Source organism: Diadema setosum, chromosome 21, assembly GCF_964275005.1.
Source record: "Diadema setosum chromosome 21, eeDiaSeto1, whole genome shotgun sequence".
NCBI classification, from domain to species: Eukaryota; Metazoa; Echinodermata; class Echinoidea; order Diadematoida; family Diadematidae; genus Diadema; species Diadema setosum.
The window spans coordinates 596,793-621,357 of NC_092705.1; the positions used below are offsets into that span (position 1 = coordinate 596,793).

Consider the following 24,565-nt stretch of genomic DNA (forward strand, 5'->3'; position numbering starts at 1 on the left):
CACGTAGAAGATTTTCAGCGGGCGAACAAGAATGTTTGCAATTTTCATTCATGCCTTGTCATACCGTACGGGGGAACTTCTGCGGCTTGACTTGCGGGGAAACAAATTTACTCCAAGGAGCTCTCCGCAGTTGGTCCGCACCTGACAGTATCTAGCGCGTAGTTGCCCGGAGGTGCTCACGCAAGTCCGATTTAACCGCAGCCAAGTTTTGAGCATGACCAAAACTTTTTTCGGGTGAGTCGCGGGAATGCCCGTAGAGGTCCACGCAGAACGCCAGTAGGAGATCGCACGCAAGGCTGGTGTGACACGGCCTTTAATTGCCATATTCCAATTTTCCGAATGAATCCTGCTTGGAATCCTGCCAAAGGGGTATCAATTTTCACTGTTGTATCTGCAATAGAAGCGAGCCCTTGAGTTAAACGAATTTCTCTCCCTGACTCAGGTAGCGATAATATTAAACAGTGAATCAGCAGGGCTATGTTCGAAGCAGTTTTTGTACATATCGTAACTGTCAGTGACAAAGGGAAGAAAGAAGCTCTGAACAAGGAAGTTCCAAATCACCGATGCCATTTTGCAGGAACGTGGAGAGTACAATAAACGATCTGCGCAAAGATGGCTAACCGTCTTTGGTACCTCGCCCTCTGTGCGTGCTTGCTGACGACCATGATCCTGAGCGTTTACACATCAACAAATACGAGAATCACCAACTATTACTCCAGCCATGGTAAGTTGGTGATATGATGTGTGAGCTACGCATGTTAATTCTTCCTCGAGTAAATTTTCGTGTTTGAAACGAGGTCCGTGGGACCGTCGATATTGTCTCGTTATAACCGGTTCCTCGTTATAACCGTAGGCACTAAAAACGAAGAAAAACATAAGCATGGCATCACATACCAATCAATCAAACTTATGAGCAGTCTTTGCGTTGTTATTACACAAGTAAATGGATCATTATTATTGAGAAAGAATAAAAAGGAATCATTTCTGAGTTGATACCAAAAGAATTAAAAAAAAAAGAAGGGGTTGAAAACGCGTTCTTTGTTTTTCTTCCGAAAAATCTCTTCGCGAGTGTTGTGCATGCGTTCTTGAAAAGTGCACGGCAGGGTTGAATTTGTAATCCTTTCTAGACCTATCTCTTCCTCGAGTATTGAACCATTCTAAAAGAATGAAAATATCGTTTGTGAAACACAGTATAAAATTTTAAGAAATAAAATCACATTGTATTAAAAACGTTTGTTACTTTTTTTTTTCTAAACATGGGTGCAAGCAGAGTAACATGCATTATTCAACTTATTTCACGCTGTGTGCGCCCAGCGGGATCGCGATGATTACATTAATTATTTAGGCTGTATACCATGATGTTTGGACCAACAGGGGTTGAAAATGCGTTTTGTATTTTTCTCCCCCAAATCTCTTCGCATTTTGTACATGCGTTCTTGAAAGGTACGCGACATGGTTGAATTCGTGATCCTTTTTACGCCTATCTCTTCCTCATTATAACGGACCATTCTGAAAGAATGAAATTATTCATTTGTAAAATACAGTGTGAAATAATAATGAACATCACGATGATTTCATTAATTATTTCTCCTGTAATCTCTTACGTAGTGTACACATCAATGTTTCCCAACCAGCAAAACAACTGGAAGTCGGAACTAATATGGAAAGGATTATGATAAGCTGCACATGCATTCCAAAAACATATTTCTCCATGTTCTGTCACCAGTTTGTTTCACTGAATGAAACATTTTTGAATGAGTATTTTTCTTTTTTCACATTACGGACTGGTTTGAGCTAATATCAAGTAGGCCGCCTACGCGTATCTCGAAAAAAAAAATAAAATAGTTATGTTCAAAGACTGAAGAACATGGGGCGGTATCCGTGTGTCTTATCGCATGGTTTATAAGAAAACATGCAAAGAACGGTACTCAGCATTATATTTGTCACTGATAATGGAGGATAAAAGAGGGATAACGGCGGGACGACTGAGCCTAGCACACTGTTTCCTCTTCCCGCCTCAGATCATTCATTGATAGAGAGACGGCATGAGGATCGCTACAATAAAGCTCACGTGTTTATGCACATATAAAACCGTGATACACGCGCGCGCTATGTGGTTAGAATGACTCTGCAGAACGAGAAAGAGAACAGAAGAATAGCGTGAATTCGGTTTCAATGTTTCGTCTGTCGCGTGTTTGAAAGCGGCAGGTCAAGAAATGAAACCTCGTTGTATCCGATCAAATTGCTTATGTGTTTCTTTATCATGACGCGCCGAAGATGTCCTCGTTATAACCGAATCTCATTATAACCGAACTCGTTGTAACCGATCCGTTTTACCATAGGTTTACACTCAAAGAAAAATGGGACCGACGTGATTACCTCGTTAAAAGCGGTTCCTCGTTATAAGCGAACTCGCTATATTCACTGTACTCTGCTTCAAATGCACGTATGTTGCGACACAGATTGTCGCCCCTACACGGATTGTCGCCTCCTGCTCGGGGCGACAATCCGTGACGGGCGCTGGCGGCACGGATTGTCGCCCCCTACACGGATTGTCGCCTGGCGACAATCCGTGACGCTTGTGCAGTTCCCAGTTTTTGACCTCGAAGGCGACAATCCGTGTTGGCAAAAAAATTGTTGCGACACGGATTGTCGCCCCATCACAGATTGTCGCCCCGGGCTCGGGGTGGTTCCTCCGGTGTTAAGCTTTGGTGGGATGGGTATGACTGGTAAGTTATGCGTATGTGTGTGTGTGTGTGTGGGTGTGTGTGCGTGTGTGTGTGTGTGTGAATGTGTGTATTGTGAGCTGCATGAAATGTGATGTGTATGATTTGTTGTGTGTGTGTGTGTCTGTGTGTCTGTGTGTGTGTATGTGTGTGTGTTTGGAGTATAATGATACAATATGTAGAAACTGTGTATGTGTGGTGGTCATAGTGGTAGTGGTTTGTTTGTCTGTGTGTATACGTGTGCATTTATGCTTACGTGTGTATGTGGAATATATAGCGGCGCTACTGTGGCAATACAAACGCCTTCAGAGTGTATGAGCACGTGTTTAAAAAATTCACACCAGCGTTGATCTAAAAATAGTATGGGTGTGTGAACCAATATCAGCGGTGAGGCAGGCTAGGCAAAAGAGAGACCGAGAGAAAATACATACGAGGGAGGTACCCTCCCCAAATGTTATTTGTCTTTGTTCATTTTTCACTGCAGTCATTTTCTTCCATCAGTCTTATAAATTAGAACGTCCATACCACTATTCTTTGTCCCAGAATAGGTTTGGCATGCTTTAAGCATGAGCGAATAATTTCCACACGCCGTAAAAAAAAATTGTCAATCGTTAGTTGATTTTAGCACAAACGAACTGCCATTGCACACCGCTAATACATACGTAATACAAACAAACACCAACAAACACTCAAACAAATCCTCATAATGCAAATAAACCAACTCAACACTTTTTTCCTTGATATTCATTGATTTCATTCAAATCATTCATAAATCGACTCATTCTGGGTGTAACATGAAAAAATAGCATGTTACAAATGGCAATTCGGAACAGAAACAAACCCATTTGTCAATTTATACCACAAATAATCTCACTTCAACATAGATAACTCGATTAAAGACCAACCCTACTAACAATTTCTTCACGAGAAAGTTTTGACATGTAGGGCCCTACCAAACCTATATTCCTTGAATACATTGGTTTGGATCATGTAACACCTTCTTACTTACAAGGGCATATACATTAAAAAAAAAACACAAATACACTACACGAATCTAGAATGAAATCAGTCATAAAAAAAACCCGACCACCCCCTCCCCTCCCCATCCGAAACAAATCTAGGGCCTACATCTATCCTAAATATTAAATCCTACCAACATCTGTCATACCATTTATAACTATCCTTCTTCAAATCCAATCCCCAACCCACCAACCCCTGATTAAACAAAACCTAAATCATCCCACACCCACATTCATCAACCCAAATACATACACACACACACACACACACACACACACGAAGGTTCCGTTATTCCGAAGTTTCGTTTTTTCCGAGGCTTCATTTTAATATCCGAAACACACAATTCCCTATACTTAGAGGTTCGTTGATCCAAAAATGAAATTCGGAATAACGAACCTTCGGAATAATGAGCCTTCGGACGAATGAGCCTTCGGACGAATGAGCCTTCAGAGTAACAAACTTTTGCAATAACGAAATGTAACCCCCTTCCCACATACCGACACACACCCGAACCGATACCACATTCCTTCCTGATCGGAAACGATTTCCCAATACATGTATTGATAAATAAGACATAATTGACCGTATGCAGAAAAGCAGCATCTGCCCGCACGCAAGCTCCACTCCGAATTCATAATTATACAAATCTGCCAAACAAACTTCCCCACGCGCAGCTAAAAAACACATACGCAAAAAACTGACATAATAAACACATTCTTCCATCACACACACACACACACACGCACAAACGGACACTAAATTATCATGTACACGCGCACATACACACTTCCTTGAAACCTCACCATGACTTTTTACATGGCATGTTTGCATGGATGTAGTTATGTGTTAGTATTTCAATGATTATGTCCAGAACGATATTACCCGAGGGCGGGCGACAATCCGTGTAGGGGGCGACAATCCGTGCCGCCAACGCCCGTCACGGATTGTCGCCCCGAGCAGGAGGCGACAATCCGTGTAGGGGCGACAATCCGTGTCGCAACAACGTATTATACCATCTGTTTGGTTTTTGCGTCTCTTCTGTGCCTTTCACAGTCAGTCCGCAACACCCGATAATTCGCTCGTATTTATTCAACTCGTATGCAAGCCCGCTCTAGGCTTGCATACGTAATGAGCTGCGTAAGGGGATTTTGTCCTTGGGCTTTTGACAACAAAAATACACCTTGTGTTCACAAATTTGGAATCAAATTCAAGGAAAATATGTAAACTATCGTCACATGTGTCTCAAATTATTGTGAATGAAATATATCATAGCGTAATTTGAGCTTGAAAACTGATGAAAAAAGTAATTCGTGCAGTACACGTTCAAAACGTCAAAAAAATACCAAATTCACCTTGCGTCTCAATGACAATGCTTCATTTGGTAGTCCATCTCCTAATCTTTGTATCCATGTAAAAACCTTGACAATTTGTTGCTTAATCCGGTCAGGAACCAGTAAAATATACATCGATGTCAGTGCTGATCAGCTTGAAACCGTGCAATCTCAAGAGTAAGCTCTCTCATTGGACAGCGCTTGCATTCAGCGCTTGCATTACGTCATTACGCTGCTACATAACGGTTTCATGCCACTTGCGGTTTCTTGGCACGCGTGTAGTTCAAGCGCTGAATGCAAGCACTGTCCAATGAGAGAGCTCTTTCGCGCCACTTGACACTTTGTGTGGAGCATACTTCCGGCTTAGGAGTGAATTTTACAGACATTTCAAAACGGAAAAACTAGTATAAATCATGCTTGCGTCTCCTTGACTCGAATATATGATTAGCATCTAAGTTTCCTCTCTACGAAAAAGCCAAAATCAGAAACAACAGTTTCTTAATCCCGTCAGGAACCAAAAAAGAACTTTAGACGACAAAATCTTCCGTGAAAAACAGGTAAAATTTACGCAAATTCAACTGATTATATAGTCATGATAAGATCCGATATTATACGCAAATTTAGTATCAAAATAAAGATCAAAGTCTGGTGAACAATTTGCCGTGACTTGTAGCCATGACGAATGTATGTACAAGTCGCTACACTGTGAAAACCATAGCCCTATCAAAGTCTCGCAAAATCTCGCACGACGAGGCACCTTTCGAACCCAAAGATCGTCAACGAGAGTGCTGAATAAATCTTGCCGGATCGGCTCATTAGCATACGTGCTGCGGACTGACTGTTCAGCAAAAAACGTAGATTACTTCTAATCTTTTCCCTCCTTAAAGGCATAATTTACCATTTGCAGATGAAACAAAAACCCAGCAGTAGTACTTCAAAGTAGTTCTAAAATGTGAGTTACGGATAGAAACAACCAATGTAAAAATTTGAACCAGTATATTCGATGTTAAGTATCGTTTAATATACAAAATGTGAACAATAGTTATAATCGAAATGTTTCCAGACTAAACCGTCTACAGTTATGGTTTAATGAGAAAAATAGTTCCTTACATTTTAGCCTTTATTGTCAAAAAATATATATAAAAATTATATGGTCGAACGTTCTGTGATACAACACTGACCTACACATATGCATCGAAAGCGATATCTTGAACATGTTTTAATCACTGCTCCCAAAGGTAAACACGACCTTCAATCAGATAGGGGCAGGACTTTTAGAGACGGAGTTCTGTTGCTCGGTGAAATCATAACTTGTACGTGAATCGCATATCAAACAGTGCATGCAGTCCGAATAATAAATGGCAGTCGAGTTTCACTTAACAACACGGGAAATTGTGATTACCGGAACATAAAATATTGGTGAATAATGTCAACATAGAGAAAGATAATTCAACAAGGAAGAACTCTTAGGCCTATACAGCAAATCATGGTACGTATAGTATTTGGATCTTTAATAATGTTAACCTTTTCGAACTGATATTGATGAAGAGAAGTGATATTCAGTTTGAATTTGCTAGCTCGTGTCAAGCAAGGTTTGTTTTTTGTTTTTTAGGTTGTTTTTTTTTTGGGGGGAGGGGTTGTTTGTTTTTTCAAGTAACTGAATTTGATGGCCACTCATATCTTTGAATACACTGGACAGCAAAAGAAAGTACCAACTTCTGTCAAAGGCCGCACACAAAAATTCACCCCCTAGAAATAAACAATTTTTGTACGCAGGTATGCTGCTATACACATTTTAGTAATCAAATACCCAATAGAAAGTGATTATCTTTATTACAAAGAAGAAAATGACATGCACAGCATCTTCGTCACTAAATCAAAAGTCACAACAGAATGAGTCTTACAAGTTTTACTCAAAAATCAGTGTCACAGGACAAAAAAAAAGCAGTTACAAACATCAATTTTCAAAAATGTGTATGTCCTCCTCTTGAATGGACACTTCCAGGCATCTCTGACACATGCTCTGGACAAGCTGCTGGCGTAGTCCGGAGGAAGTTCTGTCCATTCCTCCTGCAGAGCTTGGATCAATGATGCTTTTTTTTAAAATGTTGTCCATTCAGTGGCCATTTTTGCGTGGTGGAAAGTGCTTTTGTGTGGGATTTTTGATCCAGTGGCCAAGATGCTGTGCATGTCAAGTTCTTTGTTGTGAAGACATTCACTTGCTTATGTGCATGTGATTAGTAAGGGGCATTGTAGCACACCTCTGTACAAAAATTGTTTATTTCTAGGGGGTGACTTTTTGTGTGGGTCCTTTGACAGAAGTGGGTACTTTTTTTTTTTTTTTTTTTTTTTTTTTTTTTGCTGTCCAGTGTAGTAATACTTGTGAAATATTAGGTGTATTGTACATAAAGCAATAAGCAAATACGCGCTATCGACTGAACACGGCAATCCGATTTCGTCCAGATATTCAAATCTGATTCCTGGTGGTGATGATTTCTTGATAAAATGACAGAAATGTAGACGAACTGGTGTTGCAAGGAGGGTTATATAAACCACTTCGCTCGAAGTACCTCGAAACAGTTCCCACGTTGTAGGCTCACCTGTCGCGATCGAGCCTGCTAACAAAGAGCATTCTGTTCTATTCTTTATATCAAACTCTAAGCAGTGGCATTATTCAATTGATTTTCAAGGGATATTTCATCGATATTCCAAACACAACGCAAACCCTACCGGAGAAAACAACCAATCTACGTGCTGTTTTGAAATTTCAAGAGCTGCCAATGCGTGATTGGGATTATACGTGCCGAAATGTTAGAGACGTGTATATACCAACTTTGGTGTAATGTTTAACAAATAACTGATGAGCATAATACAGTATGTCCCAAAATAATTACAATCAGATTTTCGCATTGACAACACCCAATATGATTAAACTGTCTAAATGCTAGGTCAGAGTCTTAAAAGTATAACACCTTAGCTCCATTTTGCAGAAAACCCCATTCAATTTGGTTAAGCGGTCACAGAGAAATGTGGATTGTTGTAAAGCATGTCATGAGTCTCATTTCTTCCAAGTTTAGCACTTGGATGCTCTTGTGTGTGAAGTGTGAACACAATAGACAGAACTTGGAGGGAAGAGATTCCTGGCATGTCCTTATACAAATTCCTCATTTCCTTTTGACCACTAAAGCAAATCGAATTGGGTTTTCTGCAAGATGTGGGCAATGAGTTATAGTTTTGTTCCCTGAAATTGTATTTGGATTGATTCACTATTTTTAAAGTTATCATTGCGGAGGGTCCCGTTGTATTTTTTTTTTTTGACATATGGTATGGCTAAAACTGTTTTACTCGTTAAAAGAAGAGATCAGTTAGGAGGGCTGATAAATATCCCGAAAGCTATAAGAGACTAATTCCCGTAGTCGTCAATGTAGTAGATGAGTTATTACTCTATCCTGTGCAGCTTAAGACGCATCTAGTTACATGTTTTAACAAAATTTGTTAAAACATGTAACTAATCAATATTAGTGCCAGCAAGTAATACAATTTTTCTATAGTTTCAAGGAGCCCAAATGTCCAATACTTTTTCTGAACAGACTTGCAAATACAGGGCGAAGATTTTGTTTTGTTTTAAGCAACTAATGATCGCATTGTAGTCAGGATTGTTAAAAGAAAAACATTGCTATGAAAGTTCTGTCCTTGCTGGGATTTTTTTTTGGGGGGGGGATTCATATTATTTTAATTTACAGCACAAATCAGTAGGGATGCCATGCTACATGGAAACAAAAGGGGCTATGTGCAAATTCCTAATCAGCATATATGTTCCACTCTTAATGAAACAATGTGTTCACATCTCATTATGGTTTGTAACTACTGACGACAAGTAAATACAAAGTTTTATATTATGTAAAAGTCAATATATAAGTTGGCAGATAAATCTGAAGCACCACATCTCAGTCAACATTCAGGAAAGGGTTAAAAAAAAGAACTCTGAACACGTCATTTATTTATTCAAAAAAAATGATAAAGTTTAGTTTCAGTTTTGAGCATAGCATTCGACCGTGAGAATTCTTGTAAAATGTCACGGTTCATCAGGGAGATGGCTGCTGTGTGGATAAAACATTCAAAGGAACAAGGAAGTAGACTGATACTGTCTACCCATTGACACACAGAATGAGGGAAAACCCCCTTACAAGGGTTCAAAGCACAATACTACGATCATTGTCTATATTTGTCAATTACATTTACACATGTATCGCGTTGAAGGTTAAACAGAACGAACAGTACAATATGCAAAATAATTCCCCTCTTTGGACCAAATTATTCCAATTCAAATCACTTCAATTCAATTCAATTCAATTCAATTCAATCTTTATTTTATTTTTCGACAAGAACATAAACAGTACTTCTTTTTTGTAACAGAAAATAAGGTGCGTAAAACTATGTAGGATGAAAAGAATGTGCAATGATTATAGCACCTTACGATAATCATACATTGTAATCAAATTCAATTGATTAGAAGTAAACAATATGCATTATTCGAAAAAATGAGGGTCCCACTAAAAAGACAAAGTTTGTAGGATGTGGGACCTTCAGAAGAAAAACATCAGTTGAAAGCAAAGAAAAAGTCTGGAAGCCCACTAGAAAGACAAATCATCAAAAACAGACACATGTACACACGAATAAACATGAAACGGGACTGAAATAGGAGTAACAGTACAACAGAGAGTGGACTATGAGACGAGACAAATTGAGACAAATCTAACATAACAATAAGAGAACATAACAGAAGGAAACGTACCTAATTTTAGACAGATGAACCTGTCCAATCTTTCTACTTCCACGAACAAAAACAAAACAAAAACAAAAACCAACACCTTGTAACATGTTTGATGTTTTTTTTTTTTAGTTTAACTTCATAGATTACACGTGATTCTTTATCAGCAATAGGTGCTCTATCTTCCAAGGGCACTTTGCAGTCTTTCTTCAATCAATCTTATCATAAACACTAAACAAAACAAAAAATTAGGTTCCCCTAAAACAAATCGCTGTAATTTCTGAATCTGGAACCTTTGAGGAAATCTGAATACAGATGCATGTAGCTGTATTTCTTAGCTACCTCTCATGTGATATTCTGTAGATATCAGTCAGTCAAGCTTCAATGAGCATACTCTAATGGCAAAATGGTCACTTTTTGAAGTTCACAAGCTCAATTTTGTAACTTTGATTTCATGATATGGGAACAAATTTCGAATTTCCAACATAAGAATGCAGGCAGCTTACATCCTATGTGCTTCCTATTGTACCATATGACTTTTTTGGCAAAATTTTACAATTGAGTGACGATGGGCTAAAAATTGCCTAAATGGCAGTTTACACATATTTCCCGTGATGCCTAATTCCTGTTTTGGGAAGCTAATTAGGATGACTGCACACAATTTGTGGCAATTCACAGTTGAATGAGCAGATTATAAAACAAAAGATTACCATATTGAAATTATACAGTATGTATTACATTGATTCTGTGCACTGAAAAATCAACTGAATGACATTTTATTACAGTGTTTATAGTAGATGTGAGTGTATCAGTATTCCTATGGCATTTCTTTCAAAATTTTACTTCTCAGTGAGCACGTGGGCTAGGAAAACCCGTTTAATGTTAATGGATTAAAATTCAATAGCTACCTTTTGTTAAGTTAAGTATCAAACTCTTCTTCAATTCTGATCTTATTCGGGTAAAAATCCCACTGTTTTAATGCTTCAGTGAGCACAGAGATGAACAATTATGCAAATTGAATTCGTAGGACCTTGCTGATGGATATTGATTTGGCATTAACATCTTGATTCTTGGTGACGTCCTCAAGCCTTAGATTAACTCATGGTAAAAATGAAAATAATTACCTCCGCCAAGGGAGGTTTTATTTTCGTTACCGTTGGTTTGTTGGTTTGTCCGTGTGCAAAATAACTCAAAAAGTAGTTAATGGATTTGGATGAAACTTACAGGAAAGGTTGAGAATGACACAAGTAACAAACGATTAAATTTGGTAGTGATCCGAAAATTTTGGGGGAATTTGTGATGGATTTTTGACATTTTGACAGGTAGTGTCAATGAACTTGGGAGTTCAAGCTGCGCGTTTTTGAGGTTTTCAAACGCGCACTAAAGTGCGTGCTCTAGTTTCTGCTAGGCGCGGTTTATGACGTAACAAAGGCTTCTATATTGGGAAATCGGGCGATTTCAGCATGTATACCTATGGGTGTGGAAATCACTGATCTCTATGAAGAGCCTAAAGAGCTTTTCCCCAGTGGTGGAGAGGAGAAAAATCTCTTTGGGAAGAGCAAGATCATCGGTGGAAAGTAGCTGCTTGGCGGGGGTCTACGCTCTCAGAGTGCTTTTCTAGTTTTGCAATGAAAAGGAGCCAAAGTTCATTTTTGTTAAATGTTAATGTCCTCCGTTGTTGAAAATATGGTCTCACCCGTCTGACAGTGAGAAGGCAGATGTCCGGGGGACAAGTCCTAGACCCGTGTTGAATGTATAAAGTAATCATATTTTCCATGATCCAGCCATGTATTCTTTTTTTCACTTATGTATTCAAGTGTGGACACTATATCAAGCATCTGCCTTCTCACTGTCAGACGGGTGAGACCATATTTTCAACAACGGAGGACATTAACATTTAACAAAAATGAACTTTGGCTCCGGGTCTAGGACTTGTCCCCCGGAGGACAACTCCCCCGGGGACTACTCCCACCTGACAACTCCCCCGGAGGACGTCTCCCCCGGAGGACGACTCCCCCGGGGGACAACTGCCCCGGGGGACAACTCCCCCGGAGGACAACTCCCCCGGGGGACAACTTCCCCGGAGGACAACTGCCCCGGGGGACAACTCACCCGGAGGACCACTCCCCCGGGGGACCACTCCCCCGGGGGACCACTCCCCCGGGGGACCACTCCCCCGGGGGACCACTCCCCCCGGGGACCACTCCCCCCCCCCCCCCCGGACCACTCCCCCGGGGGACAACTCCCCCGGGGGACAACTCCCCCGGAGGACAACTCCCCCGGAGGACAACTCCCCCGGAGGACAACTCCCCCGGAGGACAACTGCCCCGGGGACGTCTCCTGGGGGACAATCCCATACTGAACAGAGATTTTTGTGTGTGTGTGTGTGTCCTAGAAATTAGAATTAAATTCATCTGTGTAAAAACAGTATTCTTTTTAAATAAAATTTAAATTAAAGTTGGCGTTACCTAAGACACGTCCATCTTTATAACAAAGTTTTTGAAATCTCAGCACAAAGTTTTTACCATTGTACACGCTACATGCAATGTCGAAAAAAGTAGAAACGCAGGTCCATCTTATCACTGAAAATTGGTCAAGAGATAAACACATTGACGGATACACGCTTTTGAGGGGAGAGTTCATTCCTTAGCATGTACCTGTTATTCTTCATTATTTTATAATAATTTAAGAAGTCCATTCTTTGATGATTTTCCTTTTCTTTTTGCAATTCATGATTATGATAAGGAATATGTTAAATGAAAGAAAGATATCATTCACAGGGGTGAAGGCTCAAGTTTTTGAGTTTCTTCAGTTTGTCTCCCTCTACAAAGGAATATATTGTTAGAAATACCCTTTTAATGGGGTTATGATTTTTATCTTAGATTCTTATGATAGTTAATATCCTGTATGTCACTGTCAGTAATTTCATTGTGCAATTTTCGTTTGTTATGTTGACTGTGAATTTATCTGAACATCATTACAATTCTTAATGTCGGAGAAATAATTGACAGAAAAAAAATACGAATATTCTGTTCCTGAAAAGATTTGAACGTGTAAAAAGGTAATATCTTCCAACCGGCTTTAGGCACTATAATGCAGAAACAGTATTAGCACTGGTTGCACAGTTACCATGCATCCTGAATGCACCAGCCACATACCGGTATCTGCATGACACACGTATAACATAACCCTTGCTGTACTATTGTTGGTAGAAAACACCAGATTGATAGCTAGAACTTGTTATAAAGAGTATGGTAGTCAATACTACTTGAAAAAATACAGAAAAAAATGCAAAAAATGGCAGTTGGGGTAGGGGTAAAAGGCAAGGAAATTTTATGCTTAAATATGGGCAAAAGGTTAGTATCATGTGGAAGATTAGGTTTTACACTAAAATTATCATTATAATCCATTTCCTTGACCCCAAAACATGGGGTTAGACACCAAAACCATCACAACTGACCAAAAAATAGCCGAGTTATAACCAGAAATGTCTTTTTAAAGCCGAAACGGCGACCAGCTTTTCGGCCGTTGCACCCTGGATTTCGCATTTTTCGTTCTTTTTTTTTTCAAAAATGGTGTCAGTAGGCACAAAGTCATCAAACTAAGGTGTGATGAGCATGTTCTGAAAATGTCATCCTCTTTAGCCCATCTCTAAGAGATATCAAGGGATGACGACTGTAATATTTAGCCTGTTACTTAGAGAGTTCCTTAGTTGTTTCTTTAATCAGTCAGAATAAGCACACGATCTTGGCAGTAATTTGTTGTATTACAATCATGACGAGTTTGAACAATGCAAATGCTTTAGCGATATCGATTGCATCGGATGCCCAAGGGAAGAAACGGACACTGGTCAAAAAGTATATGTGCACATTTTGTTAACACGCAGGTGATAGGTTGATATGTTTTTATTCTTCTAGGTCTTGGGTGCAAGTAAGGAAGTTTGCTGAGGTAGTACATCTACCTCCGCGGTTTCTCGAGAGGGGTAACTATAGAGCATAGCAACAGCATCATCTCTGTGGGGATTGGTTAGTGCTGCATAGCTAGGCACTAGTCTCTGCATTCAAACTGTAATAATTTCAAACATTTGGCATCTCCTTTTTTTTTTTTTTTTTTTTTAGAAAAGTAAAGTTTCTCTTTTTCACACAGATTTTTTCATTTATCAACTACCACTGAAACTTAATTAATAAGCCATTGTCTTTTTAGGATTATCATGGCAATTATTTGATACGTTGTTCACACAATATACTTGTCCTATTTGAGTAATAATGGAAATACGTCTTGTATGGGCGTGTTTGACTTGCCATATCTTATATCTTTCATTCAACTTTACTACATGTGTAATCATAGCAACACATCTTATAAACACAAACATTACTGATACTTGTAAAGTGAGTAACACTTCACTTCAGTATTGAGATATCACGGCTTTGTATGACACATTACAACGCACTCTTATAACGACGTAAGTTCAATCTCGCTCTTCACACTTGGAGGAATACTTGTGATTGTTTTGTAAACTGTACTTTTGTTCACTTTTAGAAATGTGTTATTTTTGTCTTTGAAGAAACGTTAATCATTGTTTCTCTTATAATAATCGACAAAGCTGTTACTTTTGATAAGTTAGATGAAACACTTTTATTGCACTCAAAATGTAACCAACTCTACTCTCCAGATGAATAGTTCAACATCTAAACATTATCACAATCCCGTGATCATTGTCATTTCATTTCCCGTCAAATTCCGGTATCTATCCTATAAAATAGATAAGTTTTTACACTGGTCCATATTTTTGACCTGATCTTGTGATACGATATTATGTTGAGTCATCTAGCTTTGCTGCATTAAGGATTGTTTTCCGCTGTACCTCTTCTGATGTCAATTCTGTTTTGACAGGAGCATTTTTCCTTCACATTCCACTATGCAACTTCTTGGAAACTTTGTCTTTGAAACAACAACGCTTTTCGCTTCGATCAAAGTAATTTTACTGCACTTTTGTTTCTTGGTCAGCTTTGTTTGCACATTCTTTATTACTTTTGGTTTCAGCAGCTGACTAGTTGTTGGCAGGGTGGTCCTTAGCCCGACCAGACGCTGTTAATACAGCGGCGACTGGGCTGTGTATAGTTAGGTGGTCCTTGTCCTCCTCTGCATCAACTGCAGGACTAGCATCTAGCCCATCGATCGGTGTGTTTCGATAGTCAAGAAATGCCAAACCTGGATCTGTTCCATCTCTCATTGCCTTTTTCATTAGACATTGCGATTTGTACTGTCTTTTCAACTTTCCCATTGCTATGTAGAAAGTGATGAAGACGTGACATGCTTGAATTGGTACTGACAAGCAAACTCTTTGAACTGATCACTTGTAAACTGTGTACCATTATCTGATACCACAATCTCCGGTATACCATTACGTGCAAAAGTGTTGTTTGCATACTAACTTCAATTACTCTTACGCTAGACATTTTTTTTTCCATGTTCAAACGTTATCAAATAAAACTGTGTGAAACAAAACTCAATTTTCAATTAATTGAAACTCGAATCATCCCATCTTTGTGGTTGAGAGATTTGTGTTGGTCGTGCGGGTGTGCTTTCCCAGGGCTGTTGGAAGATATTACCTTTTTACACGTTCAAGTCTTTTCAGGCACAGAATATTCATATTTTTTTCTGTCAATTATTTCTCCGACATTAAGAATTGTAATGATGTTCAGATAAATTCACAGTCAACATAACAAACGAAAATTGCACAATAAAGTATTACTGACAGTGACATATAGGATAGTAACTATCATAAGAATCTAAGATGAAAATCATAACCCCATTAAAAGGGTATTTCTAACAACATATTCCTTTGTAGAGGGAGACAAACTGAAGAAACTCAAAAATTTGAGCCTTCACCCCTCTGAATAATATCTTTCTTTCATTTAACATATTCCTTATCATAATCATGAATTGCAAAAAGAAAAGGAAAATCATCAAAGAATGGACTTCTTAAAATATTATAAAATAATGAAGAATAACAGGTACATGCTAAGGAATGAACTCTCCCCTCAAAAGCGTGTATCCGTCAATGTGTTTATCTCTTGACCAACTTTCAGTGATAAAATGGACCTGCGTTTCTACTTTTTTCGACATTGCATGTAGCGTGTACAAAAGTAAAAACTTTGTGCTGAGATTTCAAAAACTTTGTTATAAAGATGGACGTGTCTTAGGTAACGTTAACTTTAATTTAAATTCTGTATAAAAAGAATACCGTTTTTACACAGATGAATTCAATTTTAATTTCTAGGACACGAATAAGAAACATCTCTGTTCAGTTATGGGATTGTCCCCCAGGAGACGTCCCCGGGGCAGTTGTCAGGTGGGAGTTGTCCCCCGGGGGAGTTGTCCCCCGGGGGAGTTGTCCTCCGGGGGAGTTGTCCCCCGGGGGAGTAGTCCCCCGGGGGAGTGGTCCTCCGGGGGAGTGGTCCCTCGGGGGAGTGGTCCCCCGGGGGAGTTGTCCTCCGGGGGAGTGGTCCCCGGGGGGAGTTGTCCTCCAGGGGAGTTGTCCCCCGGGGGAGTAGTCCCCCGGGGGAGTTGTCCCCCGGGGGAGACGTCCTCCGGGGGAGTAGTCCTCCGGGGGAGACGTCCTCCGGTGGAGTGGTCCTCCGGGGGAGCTGTCAGGTGGGAGTAGTCCCCGGGGGACTAGTCCTCCGGGGGAGTTGTCCTGATACGATTCAACACACATGACAAGGACATAACCAGGTCTCTTCTGTATAAGCAGTATGCCTGAACTTTTGCAGACTTTCTACATGATTATAATGCAGATTGGGTAATATTTGCATGCAAATATTAAAGATTAATCTTCTTCATAAGCAAGAGGAATTTGTAAACTTTAAGAATATTAAATTCGTTTAAAATTTTATCAAGAATAATCTGCCTCTCAAGATATTTAAACTTGCTTTCCATAATGGAAGAATAAGACTTTTTTCCTTTTTGTTGAATTATATCATTTCGATTTCTGAATGAAAAAGGGTGGTTTACAAAGCAAAGAATAAAAAGAAATCACTGACTGAATAAGGAAAAATGACAACAAAATAGCAATATGCATGCACTGCCTGAAATTCCTTTTAAATTGAAATGTAAAGTTAAATGAATTTTTGTGAGGTCATTTATTCATGAAAGTCCCGACGTAATATCAAACATCTACTTCCCTTTACATTAACCGTAAGAACATATTCTAATGATGAAAACTGACGCTGAAATTCAGAACTTCTCATTGTATTGACAGGTTGTGTTAATGCCACAGTGAGTTACTGAATAAGCCTACATGAAGTGAAGTCACCACGAAGGATACCTACTAACAGTGCGATTTCTAAAATCGTGATATTCTGGTTCCACCGTTTACACTTGCGCGAAAACATGCGAAGTTTGAGCTTCACGAAACATCGCGATTTTTTGGTCGGTAGTGCGTATGTAATTTACCTCTCTTCAACACAGTAGACGAGTGGAATTCGTATTCGCTATTCGTATTCACTGCATTGCAGTCTATTTTGCTCACAGCTAGCTACCCAGCAAACACATGACGTTTTCAGAACGTTTCCTAAGCGTTTTCTGACGTTCCGTACGTCTTCGTATAAAGTGGACGTTTTTAAAACGTACATAGAACGTTAAAGCTGGGACTTAGCATTTACCGCAAAACAAAGATTTTTTTGAAAACGTTTTTTAAAACGTCAGTGGACGTCAATGTCAATGGATACCAAATTTCCGTATGTATTATCGTGCAAACCCGCCACTTGGCAATCTAACTTCACAATTACTGTTAATTCACTTCAGGATTCTCGCTCTCCACAGCGCCAAAATTCCCTACTTTTGATGCCTAATCTTAAAATCATACATAACTCATGTTTTTGCATACATACATATTCATACTTCTCAACTCATTCAAATGCATATGCTAGGCCATCTTGGAGCTCCGCTGCTCCACGATTTGCTATTGATAATGCTTAATCCAGCATGCGTTACTGTAATATACGCATTTAAACATTCGTATTAATTACTATCCGTATCATCGTGCAAAAGTATACTTCATGAGAACATATACACTGCACACTATAGCCATGTAATTTATTTCAGCAACAGTGTCAGCTCTTGGCTTTGAGTAGTCTGGCTGACGATAGATTAAGTCCTGTTACAGTGGTATAATGGTATAAATTATGAACTACAAAGAAAGGCGGCGTTGCACAAAATAATGTATACCGTGAAATAAATTGTTTATTATTGACGAAGCTCGGTGCTCTCCGGCTCGTCAAGATGAAATCAAGTAGTACAAAAAATGAACAATTCAAAGGGTTACATAAACGAACAGTGTTGCTGCAAAAATTACTATCCTACGAAATCACATTGTGGCAGACATACACACAATCATGGGATCTAAATAGTTAAATAGCACCTGGAAAGGGGGGGGGGTGCGGGTCGAGATATCGAGTCCTTCAGTTCACACTCGTGAGGTTCACATACAGGAATGGGGTGTCCCCGGGTCTTGCGCGCGACGAACGACGGGCAGGCGCGGCACCCTGTAGGACAAGGACGGCGAGTAGTTCTGAGACCCGACCAGCGGCGAACGACGCCGACTGATGCCGAATAATGACGGGGATATGACGAGTGGCGTAATGCTGAGTGCTGGGGGTGTCGCGTTATAGCGATGATGCGGCCTGGACGTTTGTCATGAGCTGTTATGAGCGTTGTCATGAGCCCAGCTCATCCCTGAAATAATTAAGATATAGGGTTAAGCAAATAAGGGGTAATTCTATCATTCATACCTTTAAACTTCCCTCTGCCATGTGTCTGCCACTTGTCTGCCACATTCATCTATCAACAAAAGGTTTATGCCTGTATTTATAATCAGTTCAATTACATACTTATCTATTACAACGGATCACCATCTCAATCGTACATATTGTGACTTCTATATACTGCAACTTCATAAACTAAAATTATAGTTATTACTCTGTTAAATTAATAATTTCCTCACATTCACACCGCCTCTTACTTTCTTTATTCTTGCTCAGGACTGATACATATATACTCCTCAAAAATATTACATACAACTATGCTTCTCAAAACATCAGAGTAATTACCTATAAACAAAATCAATGGCATTAACTCACCATAATGTACATTTCGTCGGCCTTGTTATAACTTAAAAAATAAACCTCACCAAACCTTTTCATGCAATGAGCAAAACATATCTTTCTCATATTGTAACAATTATATTCTTTACATTATAATTATCTTCCTTTTTGGAATTCAATTCTATACAAAATATATGTGAAAATCAATTACCCTTCTGCTGTCTGGGTATTACAATTCTTCAGACTGTCAAGGCAAAAAAAAAACAAAAAACAAAAACAAATTTCTCAATTGATATAGGAAATTAAAATTTTCCTCCACTCTGACCAGGATATACAGAAATACTTAACAAAATGCAATTGATATAACTACTTACAGTTCATAAGAGGGGTGAGTCGGGCTGGGGGAAGGTGGGGCTTCTCCTGCCCTGTGCTGCCAAAAGTTGCGCTGTCTGCAAATCTGTAGTTTTGCCAGGCATGCTAAAACCACCTTGCAAATTGGGCGTGCCTTAGCCTCAGTGTCTCCACCAATTCCCTATGACTACACAGGAGTCTGGGTTGCAGCTCCTCAGCTTGTCGTCCTTCTGCAAGGAGCTCTTGGTATCTTCTGCCTACTCTCACACACTCTCTCTCATAAAAGGGCACTCTCATACTCACTTGCATACACAAACACAAAAGATTTTGCATCCTACCCAATTAAACCCACCTGTCTGAACTATGCTAACATCTTGGGCTATGTGTTATTGACTTGCTAGTCAGACTTGTACCTTATCCTATTCCTTATAATAGTCCCTATATAATGTGTTCAAAATGAAACTAAGATGTGATCATACATGATGCTAATGCAAATGAGAGGAAGGGGGGGGGGTAAAACTGGTCACATTAGGCGTTTTCACATCAGCCCGATAAAAATCCAAGCTCGAGATATTTTTTAATGTCCCAAGTCAGAAAAATAGCGCGCTATTTCGAAACATCGGGCTGATGTGAAAACGCCTATTGTGACAAACAGCAACGAAAAAAAGTCTAATTCACTATCAAAAGTGCTTAATTGCCCATATGTTACTGTCACGCCCATTCACACGCTAATCATCTGCAGTAAGTCGCCACAAAAATTACACTCAGATTTTCGAATTGATAACACCCAATATGATCAACCTGTCTAAGTGCTACTTCAGGGTCTTAAAATATAACAATTTAGCTCTATTTTGCAGAAAACCCCATTCAATTTGGTTAAGCGGTCACAGGACAATGTGGATTGTTGTAAAGTATGTCATGAGTCTGATTCTTCCAAGTTAAGCACTTCAGTGCTCTTGCGTGTGAATAATAGACAGAATTTGGACGGAAGAGATTCCCGACATCCTCTACAAAATTCCTCATTCCTCTTTGACCACTGAAGCAAATAGAATGGGGATTTCTGGAAGATGTGGGCAATGAGTTAGAGTTTCATACTCTGAATTTGTATTTAGATTGATTCACTATTCTTAAAGATATCATTGCGGAGGACCCCGTTGTATTTTTTTTTTTTTTGGGGGGGGAGACATACTGTACGTATACGATATTCACAAAATATACTAAACAACATGATCACCATGAACAGTTCAGTCTAAACAAGTTCGAAACATTCCTTCTGAAACACATAAAATAGGCGGAGTTTTTGGTAAAGTGTTCCAGACAACAGATCAAGCATATGAAAATGTGTGCTCAAAAAGCTTTCGGTGTTGCTTGTAGGATTTGTAGGATTGTTTTATCGTTTTGTGACCGGAGTTGATATCTGGAGAGTGTAGGAATGGTTAGAAGGTTAGGTATAGGTATTGAGGGCTTGTAGAAAATTAAGAAGGGCTAGTCTGAGCTATTTGATGGGGAGCCAGTGTAGGTACTAGTACAGAAAAGGAACACTCGTTGATCTTCTCTTTACACCAAGCACCAGGCGATTTTTGGACTATCATAGCTGGAAGTCTCATATTATTCTTTGACAGGGTGAGAGCTTACAACAAAAATTCTAACAGTCGAGTGGTACTCCAGCCACCTGGGAAACATATATAAATTATACTTTACAGTATATCAACTGCTTCGATGTTTTCTTTATTAACCACGTTTTCTGTCGTTTATTTCACCCAGGTGTTCGTCACAAATCATCTAAGCTGAATAAGTTCATAGCAAAAAGGTAAATACTCTTCCATGGAATTTATTGATGTCAACAGTACCTTGCATCACAACTAACTCCCTCGCCAAAGAGAGAGAGAGAGAGAGAGAGAGAAAGAAGATTCTTTCCGTTTGATGGAGTGACAATAACTCATCAAGCTTCGTGAAGACAACCCAAATGAATTACGAAAACATAACCATATGCAGAAATAGTACGTTAGAGAAAGCAATCTTTAACATTAAGGAAACCAAGGCCCAAAATGTGGATTGAAGCAGCAATAAGTAGAACACATCACCGACAGTTTGAGGAAAATCGGAGAATCCTTTAATTAATGACCAATGTGTCTATTTATGTCTCCATGCATCGTACAAGTATTATATGTCACAACTCCCTCCATCTTTTCTTCTCTTCCTTCCCCACTTCCCTCTTGTTTTCTGCTTTTCATCTCAGCCCGTAATTTTGCAATTCATTGAAAATCATTTTTGGAGACATGCATGGTTTTTCGGGTCCTGTTCGTTATTCCGAAGGGTCGTAATTCCGAAGGTTCGTTATTCCGCAGGTTCGTTAATCCGAAAATGAAAAAAAGTTCGTCAATCCGAAGATTTGTGGCGTTATTCCGAAGGTTCGTTAATTCGAAAATGAAATAGGGTGCGCTATTCCGAAGGCTCGTTTATCCGAAAATAAAATAGGGCTCGCTATTCCAAGGTTCGTTAATCAAAAAATGAAATAGGGCTCGCTATTCCGAAATGACATAGGGTCCGTAACGAACCTTCGGAATAACGAGCTTTGTTCATTTTCGTTTTAACGATCCTTCGGAATAACGAACCTCATTTCATTTTCGGATTAACGAACCTTCGGAATAACAAACCTTATCACATATTCGGATTAACGAACCTTCGGAATAAGGAATCTTCGGACTAAAAAAACCTTCGGAATTACGAACTGTAACCGCCCACAATGAGGTCATGAAGTGCAGTACTCTCTGTATATGACGCACCGAAACCTTACAACTTCATAACTTTGGAACCGATTGTCCAATTGTTTCAAACTTTAACTGATGTGGTCAGTGGCGTATCTAGGGAAAACGGCGCCCGGGGCAAGCGTGAAAATTGCGCCCCTAATTTCTGAAAAAGTGTTCAACCCCAACCCTATATCCCGGTAGGGACCTAAAAAAAAGTCCACATGATATGCTTTTTCAAGCACTTAAAAGGGGTCTTTTGAGGGTGATTTAAATGTGATAGATTTTGATAAACGTTTTGTTCTTATTTTTTTTTTACATAAATTTTGGCGAGCGAGCGCAGCGAGCGAGCCGAAAATCTACGTATTTTAGCTTACAAAACATGGAATTCTTGTCATTTTCTGGTTATTAAATCTTACAATTCTAATCAAGATAGAGTGACAGCCCTATAGATAACGATTTATAACAACAAACTGAGGATTTGAAAAAAATTCTCTAAATTAGTTCGCGCGAGTGAGCCGAAATTTGTATATTTCCGCGTCATCAAATGTTATGTTTTGTTCTTATCTTGTTTGATTTGGGTTTTTTTTGCGCCCCCCCCCCCCCCCGTATGTTCGAAACCGTTGGTGCCCTCTTTTGATCCAATCGGCGATCGCTTCAGAACGAAAGAAATTGCAAGCGCTGCTCCGTGTAACATTTTGCCTGCTAAATATAAAATGACATGTGTGAACACCATAGACATTGTCATTTTCTCCGCGTCATCATCACGTTTTGTTCTCACTTTTTTTTTTTTTTTTGGATAAAACGAGCGAGCGCAGCGAGCGAGCCGAAAATTTTTGTATTTCAGCTTAAAAAACATGGAATTCTTGTCATTTTTTGGTTATTAAATCAAGATATAGTGACGGCCTTATATAGATAACGATTTCAATATTCATGTGGATGTTATCAATGCTGAGTCAAGATCTTTTTCGAGTCTCCTTGAGTCTCTTTGCTGCAGGCAATTGGTTGATTTTAGCACACACACACGTGGTCACACCCTTGACTTGTTGATTTGTCGGCAGTCAGATGATATTGTCATCGGCCAGCCCTGGCCACATGGTTCTCTGTTGTGTGATCATATCCCTGTTATGTGCTGTCTTAAATCATACAAACCTCCATTGCCTTTCAAAGTATTGTCTTTTCGCAGGTTGTCTACGATTGATATTGAAAGCCTAAAAACAGATGTTGTTGAAAGTGAACTGTGTAAGCGCATACCAAGTGATGTCAATGAACTGGCTGTATTGTATGATGCTACACTGAGTGACATCATTGATAAGCATGCACCTGTTGTAACAAAGAAAGTTGTTTTGCGTCCCCAAGTACCTTGGTTCACTGACACTGTCAGGGCCGCGAAACGGAAGAAAAGGAAGGCTGAAAAGTGTTGGTTGAAAACTAGGAAAGACATAGATTGGAATATTTACAAGTCAGAACGTAATTCTATGCTGTATTTGTTAAATGAAGCCCGCCGAAAGTATCACAATGATTTAGTCATGGAAAACAAAGACGACCAAAAACGTTTGTTTCACGTGGTGAAGTCTTTGTTGAACATAGCCAATAAGCAACCTGTAATACCACAGCACATTGACAAACACACCTTTGTGAATGACTTAGGCAAGTTTTTTCATGACAAAGTAATGAAAATTCACGTCGACATTGAGTCAAGATTGAACGTGCTGAGCAAACCATTCACAGATTCTCTTCAAGAGACCTCACACAGTGCACCAATGTTCACAAGCTTTAAGCCACTCTCAGAGCATGATGTTGAAAGACTCATATCTAAGCTCAGTAAAAAGTCGTGTGCATTAGACCCAATGCCTACAAAGATTCTCTTACAATGTGATAGCGCACTGATTCCTGTTTTAACATCCTTAATCAATCTCTCTTTGGCAACTGGTCAATTCCCCTCACAGTGGAAACATGCTTTAGTTAAACCCATTTTGAAGAAGGCTGGTCTAGATATGGAGTTTTGTAATCTGCGGCCTGTGAGTAACCTGAAGTATGTATCTAAGTTGGTTGAAGGTGCTGCCCATCAGCAAATTGTTGATCACCTTAATGTTAATGCACTCCTGCCTTTTAACCAGTCGGCTTATAGACAATTCCACAGTACTGAAACAACACTGTTAAGAATCAAGAGTGACATATTGATGGCTATGGACAATCAGAAAGTAACTATATTGCTTTTATTAGATCTGAGCAGTGCTTTTGACACCATAGATCATTCTCGCTTAGTGAAATCATTGAACACTTGCTTTGGCATTGATGGTGTTGTTCTGAAATGGACCAAGTCATACTTAGCAGATAGATATCAACAGATCGATATAGATGGTACTGGTTCAGATTATTTCCCAGTGCCTTCTGGAGTCCCACAGGGGTCTCGGCTGGGCCCTCTGTTCTTTACTTTATACACAAGTAATCTGATCAAAAATGTGTATGAAAAGTTTCCTGGTGTATCCTGTCACTGCTATGCAGATGA

General features: G+C 39.4%; 1 protein-coding gene across 1 annotated transcript in view; it reads left to right on the forward strand.

Moving 5' to 3' along the window:
• The first annotated feature begins 612 nt into the window (after positions 1-612).
• LOC140244796 (alpha-2,8-sialyltransferase 8B-like) overlaps positions 613-24,565 on the forward strand; it is a 30,589-nt gene continuing 6,636 nt past the window's right edge. The window contains exon 1 of the mRNA XM_072324409.1: positions 613-724. Within this exon, the coding sequence (XP_072180510.1) occupies positions 613-724 (112 nt within the window). The remainder of the gene's footprint in view (positions 725-24,565) is intronic.